Genomic DNA, 17290 nt, shown 5'->3' with positions numbered 1-17290 from the left:
AAAAAATGATATTGGCTAGAACTGTACAGAAAAAATGAGAATATTGGCTAGTACTGTGCTAAAAACAGTATTGGCTATTACTGTATTAAAAACCAATGACAGTGATGAGTGCCATGCTAAAAACTGAGTATATTGGCTAGTACTGTGTTAAAAACAGAATATTGACTAGTAATGTATTAAAAACAAAGGATGTTGAATAGTTCCGTGTTAAAAACTGAGAATATTGGCTTGCAATGTGCAAAGGATGAAGAACATGGTGTAGTACTGTACTAAAACCCGGACAATATTGGCTAGTACTGTACTAAAATGGACAATATTGGTTAGTGCTGTCTTAACCTTGAATATTGGCTAGTAACGTGCTAAAAACCCAGAATAATGGCTACTACTGTGTTATGAACTGATACTGGCTAGTACTGTACTAAAAACTGAAAATATTGGCTAGTACTATTCTAAAAACTGAAAACAACGACTAGTGCTGCACTAAAAATTGAGAATACTGGCTAGTACTGTTGTAGTACTAGGCTGTGTAATGTGCTCAGGATTGAGAACATGGGCTAGTCCTGTACTACAGCCCGAGAATATTGACTTGTACTGTACTAAAAATGTAAAACTTTGTCCAGTAATGTACTAAAAACTGAAAACAGTGGCTAGTACTGTCCTAAAAACAGAATATTGACAAGTACTGCACTAAGAATGGAGAACATTCTGGTGGCTGCCCCAGCTTGAAACAGGGATTGAACAGCGCCTCCTGTTGGACTGTACGGAGCGTAGCGACGAAGGGTTGGATTGGTGTTGATGCTCCGCAGGACAAGAAGCATTCAGCGAAAAAAAAAAAAAAAGGCCAAAGTCAGCCGCCTGCATGTTTGTCCTGCAGCTGCGGCTGCTGCATTAAAAATGGATGAAGACTAAGTGCAAGAGGGATTTATCAGGCTGAGAGCGAGAGAAGGGCTGTCGGGCTCGCGTTGCAGGCAGCTAACGGATGGTATTCCCTCCGGGCCCACGCCTCCATTAGGCGCTGTGAGAATAATCCAGTTAGCTTGAGCATTTATGAGATATGTATCTTCCAGCAAGGTAGAAATGGCTTAGCTGGAGTGCACAATAAAAGTTGGAGGAGTGCTTTTAAATGAAGAAATAAGAGAAGCGCACACGCCGTTTGGGATGCCAGATAGCCACTCAGCAGGAAAACCAGGGGTGGTCAAAGTGTGGCCCGGGGGCCAATACAGGCCCACAGCTCCAGCACATATAGTACAATGTTGTCATGTTTACAGTGTTAGCAATGCGTCTTAGTGCATCCAATAGCGAGTGAATGACATCTTCGCCCCCCACCCCCATCATTTCCCACAATACACCTGCAGTGACAATGCTGCGTCGCCATAGCAACCCCTGCTATGAACATGGACAGCAGCTGGAGAGCAAAATCCTATCTTTAGGATTTGGTGTCCACTTTCATTCTCAGGAGAATGGCATCCAAATAAAAATGATGCATTTTTTTCAAATGGCAAGTAAAAAATGTCCGCCTGAAATGATGGGAAAACTCTTGTTATGTCCTGTGAGCAGGCCAGCTGGGTGAATGAATGAATAACATGGCGATATTAGTTACTTACAGTCCTTATTAGTGGATTTAAAAAACATGGTTAGTATAAAACTGTATTGCACAAATAAAAGCTTCCCAGTAATAAAGGCATGGAACTCTGCAGTTAACGACTCGTGTGATTTATTACAATACAATTAGTGCCATTTAATATTTCATACAATTTTATCTGAGCAAGATTTACTATGATTATTATACATAATAGGATATTGTACTAGTAATATGATTGATACAATTCAATGCAATTAATACTATTACAAGTCATATGATTTTATACAATCTATAGTACGAGTAATGCACTTTTATACAATTTAATTAGTATGATTTAATATAAAATTGAATACAACTAGCACAAATGATTTAATACAAGCAATATATTTAATACGACATATGATTTAATATACCATTTACTATTATTTATTATTATTTATATTTCATTTAGTACCCCGCCCGAAGTCAGCTGGGATAGGCTCCAGCATACCCCCGCCACCCTAACTAGAATAAGCGGCATAGAAAATGGATGGATGGATATTTCATTTAGTGTGACTAATACAATTTAATACAATATGATTTGATAGGATTTAATGGTTATTACAATATGATTAATACAATTCAATGCAATACATTTGAATACAAGTCGTATGTTTCAATGCAATTTAATACAATTAGTCCAATTTAATGATTTAATACAACTAATACTCTTATATTAAATGATTAAATAAATGCAATATTTATTATATTTTAGTATTTTAAATTTTTCTTATTATTTAATGTGAATAATACAATGATTGAATACACTTTAATACAATGACTATGATTAATAAAATTGAACGCAATACGATACAAGTCATGTGATTTTATACACTTTACAACTTAACAATTATATGATTTAATGAACTTAATACATGAGAAATACAATTCAATACGAGTAATGATTGAATAGGATTTTATAATATGTATTATGATGAATACAATTTAATGTAATTAGGTTTAATGTCATTATTTCAGTTGAATGTTTTAATACAATCATTGCTTGCTTCCATCTTGTGGCGATGGAAGGTATTGCATCCAGCAGGTGTCAGCTTTGCTGCTGCCATTTCCATTTATATATATATATATATATATATATATATATATATATATATATATATATATGTTTTTTTGGGAGAACGAACAGAACAAGAATTTCATTGCATAGCAGAACTACCTGTTTTACTGTGCATATGACAATAAAAGTCTTGAATGTTTTTTCCAGCAGGCTGAAGATGCAAACACATAAAGTCTGTATTACAGTAAAAAAAAAGCCAGTATTACTCCTACCTACAGCATTATCACTGATTTATTCTTAAAAGAAAAGTTCCATTTTTCCACAATCCTCGTGTATGACATGAACACACGTCTTCTCTTTTCTGTGTGTTCTGAAGATATAAAAACGCATTTATGATGAGTGCTATTGGCCAGGGGTGCTGTATAAAGGGGAAAAGTGAGGACAATTCCAAGGTCCCTTGACTGCTAGGGGGCCCAAAAAATAGGTACTTACTAATATAGTTCATAATTACTAAAGGGGGGGGGCAACATTATTTTTCTGAAGGGACCCAGAATTCCTGGCTGCAACGCTGCTATTTGTGATAAAAGGAACCATAAAATCGCCTTCATTTAGACAAAAACATTTTACTTTTTGAAGACAAGTGGTGAAACCTCCAGAGGATGAAATGCCTTCTTGAAAGAGTCTATAGCGAACCCGATGTCTTCCACCGCTGAGAAAGGCCGCTCTCGTCCGATGGATTTCAATTATTTGAGTGTAGCCGTCTGACTACGGGAGGACGACGCTGCCCGAGACGTTGGTTAGGGCAAGACACTACACTGCACCAATGGGTCGCTGCGTGCTGCAGTAGTACGAGCCACAGGTGATTGGCTTTTGTGATCGCCGTTGAAAGGCATTTATCGGCATGTGGCGATTACGAAATTTTTTACGGAAATCGGACGAAACTGATCGGTGGCCGATCTAGCGGACCATCCCTATTTTATATACATGCTGTAACCATGTACAGTAGTAACAGGTACATTCATATATACATGTAATACTTAACAGTATTTTGCTCTATTTTGGTCATTTTAAGCATTACTGGAACTCCCTTCCTGGGCACATTGATTTCACGTGGCATCATAGAAAGGGCCGCTACACCTGCCGTTAACTTTTCCAAACTCAAAAACAGCGGCAGAGGCGGCAGCTCCAACACGTAGCGTTACCTTTCAGTAGTGGCCTGTGAGTGGGGTGCTGGCACGCTGCGAGCGAGGGTGTGGTGAAGCTAGTCGCTAGCCGGTGTGGTGTGGCGAGGTGTCACTACGCCAGTAAAGTAGTTCTTCAGCGTAACAATGTTAATAACAATTAATGTCGCTGTAGCTTGGTTAGTATGCACATCACATTATATGTAAATGGAGCGTTGTTGACGCTTTGGCTTTGGAGGCGGAATAGGTGCATCCCATTACGAGCATTCTTAGCTGCGTCTTTGAATCAGTTTTTATATCTTTAGAAAGGACAGAAAAGATAAAGAAATAAATGTTCATGTCTCACTTAAGGATTGTGGAAGCAAAAAAAGTGCAGTTTTACTTTAAGACTCTACATTACAAATAAATCAATGTTCCTGCCTTTCTCCTCTTTCTTCCTCTTCTGGGTTTCATTTTGGAATAAACATCACTGAGGTTTTTTTTAAAAGGACATGTGTGTGATTTATGCCATCTATTCATTCACTATTAAGTTCTTTTTCCTGCAAGAGAGTAAAATGAATGAAGACGACTCAATTAGTGCAGCAGAAAATAACATTTAAACGGCTGCGCGCTTTCTTAATGTCGTTCTATTTTTAGGCTGCCCTTTTAGAAGCTGAGCTGTGAAAAATGTGGCATTTGGTGCGGGGGGGCGGGGGGGTCGGGGGGGGGGGTAAAAAAAGCAGTGCAATCGTGAAAAGTTAGCAGTGATGATTAAGCGGTCTCGTCACCTTCAAACATCCTTCAAAGCTTTCTGGGTCAATTGTAATCTACCTGTTGAGCCGTGTGACGGCCGTGGTGATGCCAAGTCACAGACCTGCCGTCTTCTCCTTTCCGAGTCCCAGCTACAGGCCAGAAGACACTGGCACTGATCAGGATGTCCCTGTCGCCTAGCAACCCCCGCAGATCAAATTGGACCGCAGCCAAGCGTGAAAGTCATTCCACACAAGAGGTGAAAGGGGTTAGCATCGTTTTGCCTTTTGCCTTCTTTAAAAACAGCTTACATTTCACACATCTGTCATCAGGAATTAGACTCACATTTACTTTCAACTCTCTGAACAACAAAAAAACAGTGAAAGCGTGCCCACGTCCCACACGGTATACATTGAAAGGGAGGAAGAGGGAAGTGTTAGTGGCGTCTAGTCGGTAAACAAATACAGTGCAGCCTCTGGTTAGCAGCAGTCATGGCTACAGACAGTGCAAAGGAGAAGTCACCTTCCGACCTCTTTAAGAACACTTGACCTTCCCGGTGAAATACAGTATGTCAAGCAGAGATGGAGTAATGATGGGGAAAAAAATTCTTACTGTTGCACTTGTCTGCATCCTTCCACTTTACTATAAAGAAATATGGTAACCTATTATATATTATTTCAGATTTATCCATTTTTTTCTAGCAGTTTACATTGTTTTATGATTCATTTTGAATATTTTATGATATATATTTTTTTTTTATTATATGTTGTTCCCTTAGTGTACCCAAAATGAACCAAACAGTCACATTGAAACCAGTGACAGGTGATTATGGCCATCATATTATTATATACTTATACATTATTACAGGAAGGGTGTTCAAAGTGCGGCCTGTTTTTTTTTGGCACATTCTAAAAATATAGTTTGACAATAAAATTCTTAAATAAAAAAAGCAGCAAAAATGGAAAAGTCTGCATTAATTACTTACTAATTACTTGTAATTAGTACAATAATAAAGTCAAAATATTAAGACAAATAAGAAAAAAGTTGGAACTTATGAGAAAAAGCCATACATTCATGAGAATAAGGTAATAGTTTGAGGAAAAATTAACATCAAATGTCATTTTCATAGCATAAAGTTGAAATATTACAGAAAATGTACAAAAATGAACGAGAAGAAAATGTACAAAAATTATTTATGAAGAAAGTTGAAATACTAAATTTTAAAAAACCCAGCTAAATGGTAAAAAAATAAAAAACGTGGCAAAGTTGCATTCTTTCATTTTTCACTACGTAGCCCTGCATTACAGTAATCCTTCACCACTTTGCGCATTTGAATTTCCCAGCTTCACTCTATCACGTTTTTTTAAAAACATTAAAATCATGGTGTTTCGTAGTTGGCTACAGCCTATTAAACAAATCTGCATATTTAAGCCAATTTTCTGTATTTTTGGTCTAAATTAAGCATTTCCAAGCATTAAAATGGTTGGAAAGTAAAATTAGGCATTCAGAAGATGCATTCAAAGATGTGATGGCATGTAGTATTCCACACTGGTCACTAGGTGTCAGTATTGTTACACTGACGAGACAACAGGCACTGGAGGAAGCACTGTACAGAAAACCAGAGTAACAAAGAAAGTCTATAATATGTCTTATTATTAGCGCTGTCACAAATAACGCGTTAATGGCAATAACTAATTTATTTCATTAATCACGTTCATTTTTTGTGTGTAATTAACACATGCGCACCAGAGCAAGCACATGACCGCAGACGGATCACAGTGGAGCTTTTAGCTTGACATATTTGGTTCATTTGGAGCTGTTAACTTACAAATCTAAATATTCATTTTTCTGTTCATTAAATACAGTAATAACATACTTGGTAATGGTAATTAATCATAATTAATTTAAAAATTGTGATTAATCCGATTAAAATTTGTAATTATTTGACAGCCCAACTTATATGTCTACTATATTAGATAATAGGAGCGTTACGTTGTCTATAGGGGTGTTATTTCATGTCTAGAGGGCTCTAATGATGTTAAAAAACATTTAGAAGGAAAATATTGGATTTATAAATAAGAAATCCTATTTAGCGGAAATTCACTTATCACAGGGCCGGAAGTAAATAACCGCGATTAACGAGGGATGACTGTACATCCTTACGATTTGGGCAAAGTGTAAAAAAACAAAAAAAACATTTAGACTTACGGGATCCGGGCAGAAAATGGGGTCCTGTCGTTAACATTAACAGGAAACACTTTGAGGGGTACCTGTTTGAATGTTTAAAAAATAATTTGACTTGAAAGAGGAGTTAAAAAGCAACTTGGAAAAAGGAAAAAGGAAAAACATACCATAGTAGTTTTGTCCTTTTAAAGGAGCACCTGTGAGCTGGCCACATTTTTCTTTCCAATGTGCAGCCTGTCTTTGAAAAAAAGACAATGAACAATTTAATATTTAACCTTCATTTAGTTGTATGATTATTCAATTAATTACATTTGGAAAGACCAGGTACCAGTAATTATCATTTTTGAAATTAAGAATTTTATTACAGATGTAACTTTTTTATCATTTTATTTTAGTTTGGAGTTTTTCTTTTGACATGTGAATGGAGTTTTGTTTCATGTGTACTGTTACATACAAACTCCTCTTCTTCCTCATCATCCAGTTAGATGATGACATCATTCCAGCTCCACAATCAAGCAGTGCAGCGCAGAAGGCATTTGGATTGTCTCACATTTTTCTTCCAGCTCCAAAGCCAGCGGCTCCAGGTGGTGGTGGTGATCTTCTGGATCGAGCAGTGATGAGTCATGAGGAGGTTCAGTTGGCTTGGAGTAGTCACTCGTTAAAAAAAACGACATGTCGGGATTTGAGGACCTGATGACTGATCCATCTACAGACAGGACTTGGACTTTTGGTTTAAACATCCACAGATTCGAGAACATTTCTTTCGGATGCTCCACATCCTGAAGATCAGGAAGATCATCAATGTAAAGCGGTTCTGCATCCTGCAGTCCAGTCTCTAGGGGACCAGGACCATGTGCTTCTTTAGGAGAGTCTACCTTCACAGAAGGATGCTGGTTCTCATGGCTTGTAAATTCTCTTCCTGGTTCATTGCCAAGAACTTGAACATCCTCTCTATTCACCCACTGATACACTTCATCTTCCTCAGACATCTTATCTTGGATCTCAACAGCCAATTCTTTGTAAAGCTGCTCTAATTTGGAGTCTTCAAATTTTTCATTGGATTGCTGTGTTTGACTTTGGAGGCTCTCCAGTGTGTTCTGGACAAAGCTATGGGTGTTCTCAACTGGTGGTTCCAAATGCTGGACATCAGTTTTCAGTGGCTCTGCATCCTGCAGTTCAGTCTCCAGTCGACATGGACTGTGTGCTTCTTCAGCAGAATCTACCCTGTCAGAGGGAGGCTGCTTCTCCTGCTCCTCACTTGACTGGTTCACAATTGTAGGCTCTCTGGTTTGACTGTCAAGAACATGATGCTCCTTACCAACAACCTGTTCATCTTCTTCAGACATCTTATCCTGGATCTTGGCCACCAACCCTTCATCAAGCATTTCTGATTTGGAATCTTCTTCCAGTTTTTCACTGGATTGTTGTGTTTGACTTTGGAGGCTCTCCAATGTGTCCTGGACAAAGTAATGGATATTCGCAACAGGTGGTTCCACATACTCAAGAACAGGAAGACCATTGTTTTTCAGTGACTCTGCATCCTGCAGTTCAGTCGCCAGTAAACATGGACCATGTGCATCACCAGAAGAATCGACCCTGTCAGAGGGAGGCAGGTTCTCCTGCTCCTCAATTGAATGATCCATAATTGTAGATTCTTTGGTTTGATTGCCAAGAACCTGTTGCTCCTCCCCCTCCCCCTGCTGAACCTGTTCATCTTCTTCAGACATATTATCTTGAATCTTGGCCACCAATCCTTCATCAAGCTGCTCTGTTTTGGGGTCTTCTTGTAGTTTTTCATTGGATTGCTGTGTTTGACTTTGATGGATCTCCAATGTGTCCTGGACAAAGTTGTAGATGTTATCAGCAGGTGAATCCACATCCTGAGGATCAGTTAGATCATCAATGTGTGGTGGTTCTGCATCCTGTAGCCCAGTCTCTAGTGGACCAAGACCACGTGGTTCTCTAGGGGGGTTTACCTTCACTGAAGGAAGCCGGTTCTCATGGTGCTCACTCCTATCGCTTACAATTGTTGTAGATTCTCTTCCTGCTTCGATGCCAAGGACCTGATCCTCCTCTCCAATCGCCCACTGAGCCTGTTCTTCATCTTCCTCAGACTTCTTCTCTTGGATCTCAACAGCCAACCCTTTTTCAAACTGCACTGATTTCGAGTCTTCATCCAGTTTTTCATTGGAATGCTCTGTTTGACTCTGGTGGATCTCCAATGTGTCCTGCACAAAGCTATGCATGTTATCAGCAGGTAGTTCCACATCCTGTAGCCCAGTTGCCATTGGACTGGGGTCATGTGACTTTTCAAAAGAATCTAACATCACAGAAGGAAGCTCTCTCCCTGCTTTATCACTGAGAACCTGATTATCCTCTTCATCCACCTGCTGAGTGTGCTCATCCTGTTCTTCAGACATCTTATCTTTGATCTTGTCCTCCGACTCGTCCTTAAGCTTCTCTGATTGTGATTGGAAGACTTTGTCATTTTCCTGGTTTTCATTGGTCTGCTGTGTCATTTGGGTCTGGACAAACTCCTCATGGTTCCCTGGTGTGACCTGCACAAAGCTCTGGATGTTTCCAGCAAGTTCTACAACATCTTGAAAAGCAGGAACATCATCAGTGTGCAGTGGCCCTTCATCCTGCTGCCCAGTCTCCAGTGGACATAGACCTTGGGGCTCTACCCTGACCGACTGCTTCTCCTGCAGCACGCTCTCAACACTGATACTATGCACATGACAATGAAACTCTCTTGTATCTTGTATCTTGATTGTACATTCTCTTCCTGCTTCATCACCAGGAACGCAATACTCTTCTTCATCGGCATGCTGAGTCTGTTCATATTGTTCTGCACACATGTTTGCTTCGAAGCGCTTTTCCTGGATTTCATCAGACTGCAGTGTCTCCTCCTGGGCCTCCAGTGTGTCCTGCACAAAGCTATGAATGTTCTGAACAGGTGGTTCCACATCCCCAAGAGCATGAAGAGCAATGTGCAGTGGCTCTATGTCCTCCATTCTAGTCCCAGGTGCACCAGGGCTTAGCAGTTCTTCGGGTGAGTCTACGCTCATCGAATGAAGCTGTTTTTTCTGCTCCTCCTTTACATGAATTATATTTGTAGGCTCTCTTTTTGTTTCATCACCAAGAATGTGATACCTCTCTCCATCAACCTGTTCATTTTCTTCAGACCTCTTCTCTTGGATCTCAACAGCCAACTCTTCTTCAAACTGCTCTGATTTCGAGTCTTCATCCAGTTTTTCATTGGAATGCTCTGATTGACTCTGGTGGATCTCCAATGTGTCCTGCAAAAAGCTATGCATGTTATCAGCAGGTGGTTCCACATCCTGTAGCCCAGTTGCCATTGGACTGGGGTCATGTGATTTTTCAAAAGAATCTAACATCACAGAAGGAAGCTCTCTCCCTGCTTTATCGCTGAGAACCTGATTATCCTCTTCATCCACCTGCTGAGCGTGTTCATCCTCTTCTTCAGACATCTTATCTTTGATCTTGTCCTCTGACTCTTCCTTACGCTGCTCTGATTGTGATTGGAAGACTTTGTCATTTTCCTGGTTTTCATTGGTCTGCTGTGTCGTTTGGCTCTGGACAAACTCCTCATGGTTCCCTGGTGTGACCTGCACAAAGCTCTGGATGTTTCCAGCAAGTTCTACAACATCTTGAAAAGCAGGAACATCATCAGCGTGCAGTGGCCCTTCATCCTGCTGCCCAGTCTCCAGTGGAAATAGACCTTGGGGCTCTACCCTGACCGACTGCTTCTCCTGCAGCACGCTCTCAACACTGATTGTACATTCTCTTCCTGCTTCATCACCAGGAACGCGATACTCTTCTTCATCGGCATGCTGAGTCTGTTCATATTGTTCTGCACACATGTTTGCTTCGAAGCGCTTTTCCTGGATTTCATCAGACTGCAGTGTCTCCTCCTGGGCCTCCAGTGTGTCCTGCACAAAGCTATGAATGTTCTGAAAAGGCGGTTCCACATCCCCAAGAGCATGAAGAGCAATGTGCAGTGGCTCTATGTCCTCCATTCTAGTCCCAGGTGCACCAGGACTTAGCAGTTCTTTGGGTGAGTCTACGCTCATCGAATGAAGCTGTTTTTTCTGCTCCTCCTTTACATGAATTATATTTGTAGGCTCTCTTTTTGTTTCATCACCAAGAATGTGATCCTCCTCTCCATCAGCCTGTTCATTTTCTTCAGACCTCTTCTCTTGGATCTCAACAGCCAACTCTTCTTCAAACTGCTCTGATTTCGAGTCTTCATCCAGTTTTTCATTGGAATGCTCTGATTGACTCTGGTGGATCTCCAATGTGTCCTGCAAAAAGCTATGCATGTTATCAGCAGGTGGTTCCACATCCTGTAGCCCAGTTACCATTGGACTGGGGTCATGTGATTTTTCAAAAGAATCTAACATCACAGAAGTAAGCTCTCTCCCTGCTTTATCGCTGAGAACCTGATTATCCTCTTCATCCACCTGCTGAGCGTGTTCATCCTCTTCTTCAGACATCTTATATTTGATCTTGTCCTCTGACTCTTCCTTACGCTGCTCTGATTGTGACTGTAAGACTTTGTCATTTTCCTGGTTTTCATTGGTCTGCTGTGTCGTTTGGCTCTGGACAAACTCCTCATGGTTCCCCGGTGTGACTTGCACAAAGCTCTGGATGTTTCCAGCAAGTTTGACAACATCTTGAAGAGCGGGAACATCAGCATGCAGTGGCCCTTCATCCTGCTGCCCAGTCTCTAGTGGACATAGACCTTGGGGCTCTACCCTGACCAACTGCTTCTCCTGCAGCACGCTCTCAACATTGATTGTACATTCTCTTCCTGCTTCATCACCAGGAACGCGATACTCTTCTCCATCGGCATGCTGAGTCTGTTCATACTGTTCTGCACACATGTTCGCTTCAAAGCGCTTTTCTTGGATTTCATCAGACTGTAGTGTCTCCTCCTGTGCCTCCAGTGTGTCCTGCACAAAGCTATGAATATTCTGAACAGGCGGTTCCACATCCCCAAGAGCATGAAAAGCAGTGTGCAGTGGCTCTGTGTCCTCCGTTCTAGTCCCAGGTGCACCAGGACTTAGCAGTTCTTCGGGTGAGTCTACGCTCATCGAATGAAGCTGTTTTTTCTGCTCCTCCTTTACATGACTCACATTTGTAGGTTCTCTTTTTGTTTCATCAACAACGACATGATCCTCCTCTCCATCAGCCTGTTCATCTTCCTCAGGCTCTGCTTCATCACCATGAGCCTTTTCTCCATCGGCCTGTTGAGCATTTTCTTGTTGTTCTTCAAACATTTCATCTTCAATCTTTGCCTCTACTCTTTCATCAAATTGCTTTGATTTGGAGCCTTTGTAGTTTTCCTGGTTTTCATTGGGTTGACTGTGGAGAAACTCCTTATGGGCCTCCAGTGTGTCCTGCACAAAGACAGCCGCAGCAGGTGGCCCATCAATATAGAGCAGTTCTGCTTCCTCTAGTCTAGAACCCGTTGAAGTGGAAACCTTTAGGTCTTCTGGAGGGTCTACACTGACAGAAGGAAGCTGGTTCCCCTGTGGCTTGCTTTCATGGTTTGCAACTGTTGGCAGTTCTCTTTCTGGTTCATCAACGTGGTGAAGCTGATCTTCCTCACCATCTGTCTGCTGAGTCTGTTCATCTTCTTCAGATATTTTATTTTCAACCTCCAACTTGTCATCAGGCTGGTTTGTTTCAGAGTTTTTGTCGTTTTGCTGGTTTTCGTTGGACAGATATGTTTGTCTCTGGAGAAACGCCTCATGGGAGTCCAATTTGTCCCACACAAAGTTTTGAATAGGTGGTTCCGCATCCTCAAGAATAGGAAGGTCATCAGCATGCAGCAGCTCTGCATCCTCTAGTCCGGTCACTAGTGTGCTGGGATTTTGTACTGCCTTGGCAGAATCTATCCACACTGAATGAACCTGGTTCTCTTGCTCCTCATTTGCATGACTCACAATTGTAGGTTCTCTTCTTGTTTCATCTCCAAGATTCTCCTGGCCATCTGCCTGCTGAGTCTGTTCATCAACTTTCTCAGGCAACTTCTTTCCAGCCTCCAACTCTGCATCAAGCTGGTCGTATTTGCTTTCTTGGTTTTGTTTGGACAGCTGTGTTGTCTGACTTTGGAGAAACTCTTGGGCATCCAGTGAGTCCTGCACTAAGCTTTGGATGCTTGGAGTAGGTGATTCCGCATCCTCTAGAACAGGAAGATCATCAACATGCTGCAGCTGTGCATGCGCCCATCCAATCCCTACTAGGCTGGGATTTTGTTGCTCCTCAGGAGAGTCCGTCCTCACCGAAGGAAGCCGCTTCTCTACATCTTCGTTAGCATTGCTCAAAATTGTAGGTTCTCTTCTTTTTTCATTACACAGAACCTGATTCTCTTCATTATCAGCCTGCTGAGCCTGTCCATCAACTTTCTCAGACATCTTATTTCCAGCCTCCAACTCTTCATCAAGCTGATGTGCTTCATTTTCTTTGGACAACTCTTCATGGGCAACTAATGTGTCCTGCACTAAGCTTTGGATGCTTGGAGTAAGAACAGGAAGATTATCAACATGCAGCAAATCCGCATCATCCAGTCGAGTCTCCAGTGGACTTGCTCCTTGTGGGTCTACCCTGACTACATGAAGTTGGTTCTCCTGATGTGCATCCTCACACTTTACAATTGTTGGAATTTCTCTTCCTGCTTCATCGCTGATAACCTGATCCTCTACTCCACCACCATCAGCCTGCTGAGGTTGTTCTTCATCTTCCTCAGACATCTTAACATTGGCCTCCAATTCTTCATCAAGCTGGTCTGCTTCTGAGTCTTCATCATTTCCATCGTTTTCATTGGATTGTGTTGTTTGACTTTGGAGAAACACCTCCTGGGCATCCAAGGAGTCCTGCACAAAGCTCTGGATGTTCTCAGCAGATGATTCCTCACAAGATGTTTCTAATGCGAAGGAAGACTCAAGCTCACCTGAAAGGAAACAAAAGCAAAATGGTACCAAAAATCCAAGTAACAAAATGGATTAGTCAGTGGAATGCTGTATCCCCAAAATCCAGCCCCACTTGAGTAGATTTCAAAGAACAGACTGAACAAAAAATGTTTTGCTATTTCACAATTACAAATTAAACTTCATAAAAACTGGCATAGATTGTTGTTGGCCCAAATAAGATAACTGGTGAATTTGTCATGGTGATTAATAAAATATCTATCTATCTATCTATCTATCTATCTATCTGGTCACTCATGGCTGTCTGGTATTCAAGTACATGTCCGTGATGTGTAGACACACACAAAAGCAGTCTCAGAAAAGCGATCAACAATTTGCAGGTATTCTATTGTTACCATAGATTATACAGTACATTCAATACCAGCTAACGTTAGTAGCTGAACTTTGCCAAATCGCTATCATTACATAACAAACAGCCAGTGCGTGTGCATGTGTTACATAGAGCGTACAGCAGCTTCAAGTGCATACAATCTGCACAATTGGCACAGAAATGGATTATTGTACATGTGCAAGTTTACCGTGTTGGAATTGAGCGCTGCTGTTGTCGTGTTAAGGTCAACAATAAAATTTAAAAACAGCGTCAGACTCTGTGTTCCTCTGTCGGACACTACATTACTTACAAGTACTTACTGTTAACTTTTTGTTGCAGGCGGCTGGGTCTGCATTCATTTAAGGCCCTGTCACACCTTGACGATTTAGCCAGCGCATGCCCGACGTGATCATTTTGATGGCATACGTTGAACTGTGGACGTTCAATTTTGGGCGTATACATAGTGTATTCATAACGAGTTCGACGTATACATGACGTATTAGTAACTTATATAGAACGTTTCTATAAGTTATAGACAACTTATACCAACGAATGCGTAGCGTGTTGCCGGCGTTCACAACTTATGCCCAACACCAGTCTAACTTATGCAAACCGCACGGCAGCGTATGGCCGACGATCACGTGCCGTAGCCTATAAAAAGGCTGCCACTTGATGACTCACCTCACTAGACATCGCAGTGTCAACATCACCATCATGCCGAAGAAAATTTCCAAGACCGCTGCCAAGAAGTATCAGGGCAGTGACGGAGGATCCATCGCCACCCACAGCCTCCCCCTCCTACTCTCACTCTGATGGAGATGACGCAAGTTGTAACGCCTCTTCCCCTCCTGTTAGTTGCATTCCCCAAAGTTGTTTGAGTATTATTTAAGTGTTGCACTGTGCAATAACACTTGAAGGAATACGTTTATTATCGTTCATTGCTGGGGTGTGATGTCATTATGACGGATGATCATGTTTTTCACAGCTGTCATTTATACTCATTTGTAAATAGTTCTATTTTTTCCAGCAAACGCTAACTTGGACAGTAACATGCTGTATCTCTCCATTCTTTTTTAATGTAAATACTCCTATGCACTTTATGTTGACATGATCAATAATGCTTGATTAAAACGTGCATTGTTTCTCTCTGCCAAAGAGCAAAAAGAAAAAAGAAAATGTTAGTTCCATTCCCAGTGTCACAGTGCCCTCTACTGGTCAAGCATGTACAGTATACATAAGGACTTCCTACAAGGCACACCATAATGTACTGTATCTGCAAAAACAACAGCCTCCATCTCCTCTCAGTCAACTTGCCAAGAAGAGAGCCAAGAAGATACAGTTTTGTCTCAAGGTATGTTGACGCATTACGACTTGTGCGTAACTTACAAATAACGTGTGTGAACGGGCGTCAACGATCGCATAACTTATTGCCCGCGTATGCGGGACGTATTAATCATACGCTGACATACGTTGAAAAGTTTTGTGCATGCACAAAATTTTTGGACGACTTAGACGTACTACGACGCGTATGCCGGCGTGCTTCAGCATGCTCTTAACTTATACAAAACTTACCCAGAACTTATTTGACGTACGCCAGCGTATTGGCCAAATTTTCCGTACGTTGGCGTAAGATGGCTAAATCGTCAAGGTGTGACAGGGCCTTTAGCACCCAAATGAGGCACCGATAGCTACTTAGTTTTGCGACTGTTTATGTCACGGCAGCAGTGACATAATGACGTAGAACCACGGTTCGTTCCAAAAGGTCAGACAAAAAAACGCAATGTACAAAAATAGATTAAAATTTTCCCTTAGGAAATAATATAAATCCAATCAACCCATTCCAGACACCCAAAATTACCAAAAACATTTTATAGAGAATATATGTAGAAAACAATGCAAAATTAGAAATGAGGAATGGATGGAACTTAATGTCGATGCAGACTGGCGATATCAAATTCAATCATGTTTCTCACCTTTACCAAATTGCTGGCACTCGCAAAATTCTTTGACCCCATGGTGGTTATTTAGTCGTCGCACTCAATAAATAAAATGCACTGACAGTGAGTTGGCAACGCATGGGCTGGTATGTTTGGGCACAAACATACTTTTTTTAAAAAGTGAAATATTATACAAAATCCGGGACAGTGTACAAAAACCATGGCAAAATATTTGCAAATTTGTTTTGACATTAACTGCATCATACAAAAACTGAGGTGCACCCCTACACTTGAGTAAATAGAATTTCAATAAAAGATTTTTCATGTACAAAAATCTCACCTCTCTTCGCTTCCTCTTTAAGGTGTTGTTTCCTCTGGGCTTTCTTTTTAAGTAACGCTAGTGCATCCAAGCTGTCCCGGATTTTCTTCCTATCCTGGTTGTCCCACTGCTCCCTCTCCTTGCGCTCCCCCACCAGCCCCCCAAGCGCCCATGCCTCTGCACACGCTCTATCCCTGGGGAAGACAGGCCTGTCGTCCAGGAAGGTGAGCTGCCTGAGGCGGATGATGAGGGTCTTCCTGTAGTTGGGGATTCTGGTCACCACTTTGTTGCCCATCAGATTCAGGACACGTAGTTCCGGCATGGCCTCAAGGACTGGAATAATGGCTGGCTCGTGGAGGAGATTGTGGGACAGATCCAAAACCGTGATGGCCACGCACTCGCTAAGATGCTGGATGTCATCCACAACCTCGAGTTTGTTGTGGGCGATCTGCAGGGTGCTGAGCTGAGGCAGGCAGGAGATGTTCTCGATAGTGTTGATGTAGTTGTTGGAGACATTCAGGGAGCAGAGCTTCTGCAGAGGGGCCAGGTTCTCCAGCTTCTGTATCAGGTTCTGTTGCAGGAACAAGCAGCGCAGGTTAATCTGCGCATCCAGGTTCTCGATACGTTGCAAGCCGTTGCTCTCTAGCCACAAACACTTGAGCCCGGTGTACTCCTCCAAGTTCTCAATGGTGGAGAAACCCTTAAAGTGCAGGTAGAGCGTGTCATTCAGATATGGCGTACAATACAGTTTGTTCTGCTTGCAGTGGTCCTTCAAGAACTTCTTCGTCATTCTTGGCCCGGAATTTTTTGTCAGATTTTTGTTTTCTTGACATTGACTTTGTACAGCGGTTGCCTTAGTATCGCTGCCACCTCTCAGTGGAGTCGGTGTCAACGCTGCATTTTCCATAATGTCCCTCAACTCAACAAAGCTAGCGTCTGCTTTAGCTAGCACGTCACCTGTTGTCTCCTACAGTC

At 41.6% G+C, this 17290-nt stretch overlaps 1 protein-coding gene across 1 annotated transcript; it reads right to left on the bottom strand.

Moving 5' to 3' along the window:
* Positions 1-6918: 6918 nt before the first annotated feature.
* On the bottom strand, positions 6919-17222 carry LOC129190295 (dynein axonemal assembly factor 1 homolog). Its single transcript, XM_054792871.1, has 3 exons — positions 16337-17222; positions 7284-13712; positions 6919-6971 (listed from the first exon to the last, which is right to left on the bottom strand). The coding sequence occupies exons 1-3, from the start codon at positions 17220-17222 to the stop codon at positions 6919-6921; spliced, it is 7368 nt and encodes a 2455-aa protein (XP_054648846.1).
* Positions 17223-17290: the final 68 nt, after the last annotated feature.

Source organism: Dunckerocampus dactyliophorus, chromosome 11 (assembly GCF_027744805.1).
Source record: "Dunckerocampus dactyliophorus isolate RoL2022-P2 chromosome 11, RoL_Ddac_1.1, whole genome shotgun sequence".
In the NCBI taxonomy this organism is placed as follows: Eukaryota; Metazoa; Chordata; class Actinopteri; order Syngnathiformes; family Syngnathidae; genus Dunckerocampus; species Dunckerocampus dactyliophorus.
This window is presented reverse-complemented; position numbering and strand designations above follow the sequence as displayed.

Bases quoted from the DNA above. Each gene is read 5' to 3' on its own strand.
- LOC129190295 (XM_054792871.1), bottom strand. From the start codon at position 17,222: ATGGAAAATGCAGCGTTGACACCGACTCCACTGAGAGGTGGCAGCGAT. The intron at 13,713-16,336 runs GTGAGATTTTTG...GTTTCCTTTCAG, and splicing joins TAAAGAGGAAGCGAAGAGAG to GTGAGCTTGAGTCTTCCTTC. The intron at 6,972-7,283 runs GTGAGACAATCC...TTTTTTTCAAAG, and splicing joins TTTGGAGCTGGAAGAAAAAT to ACAGGCTGCACATTGGAAAG.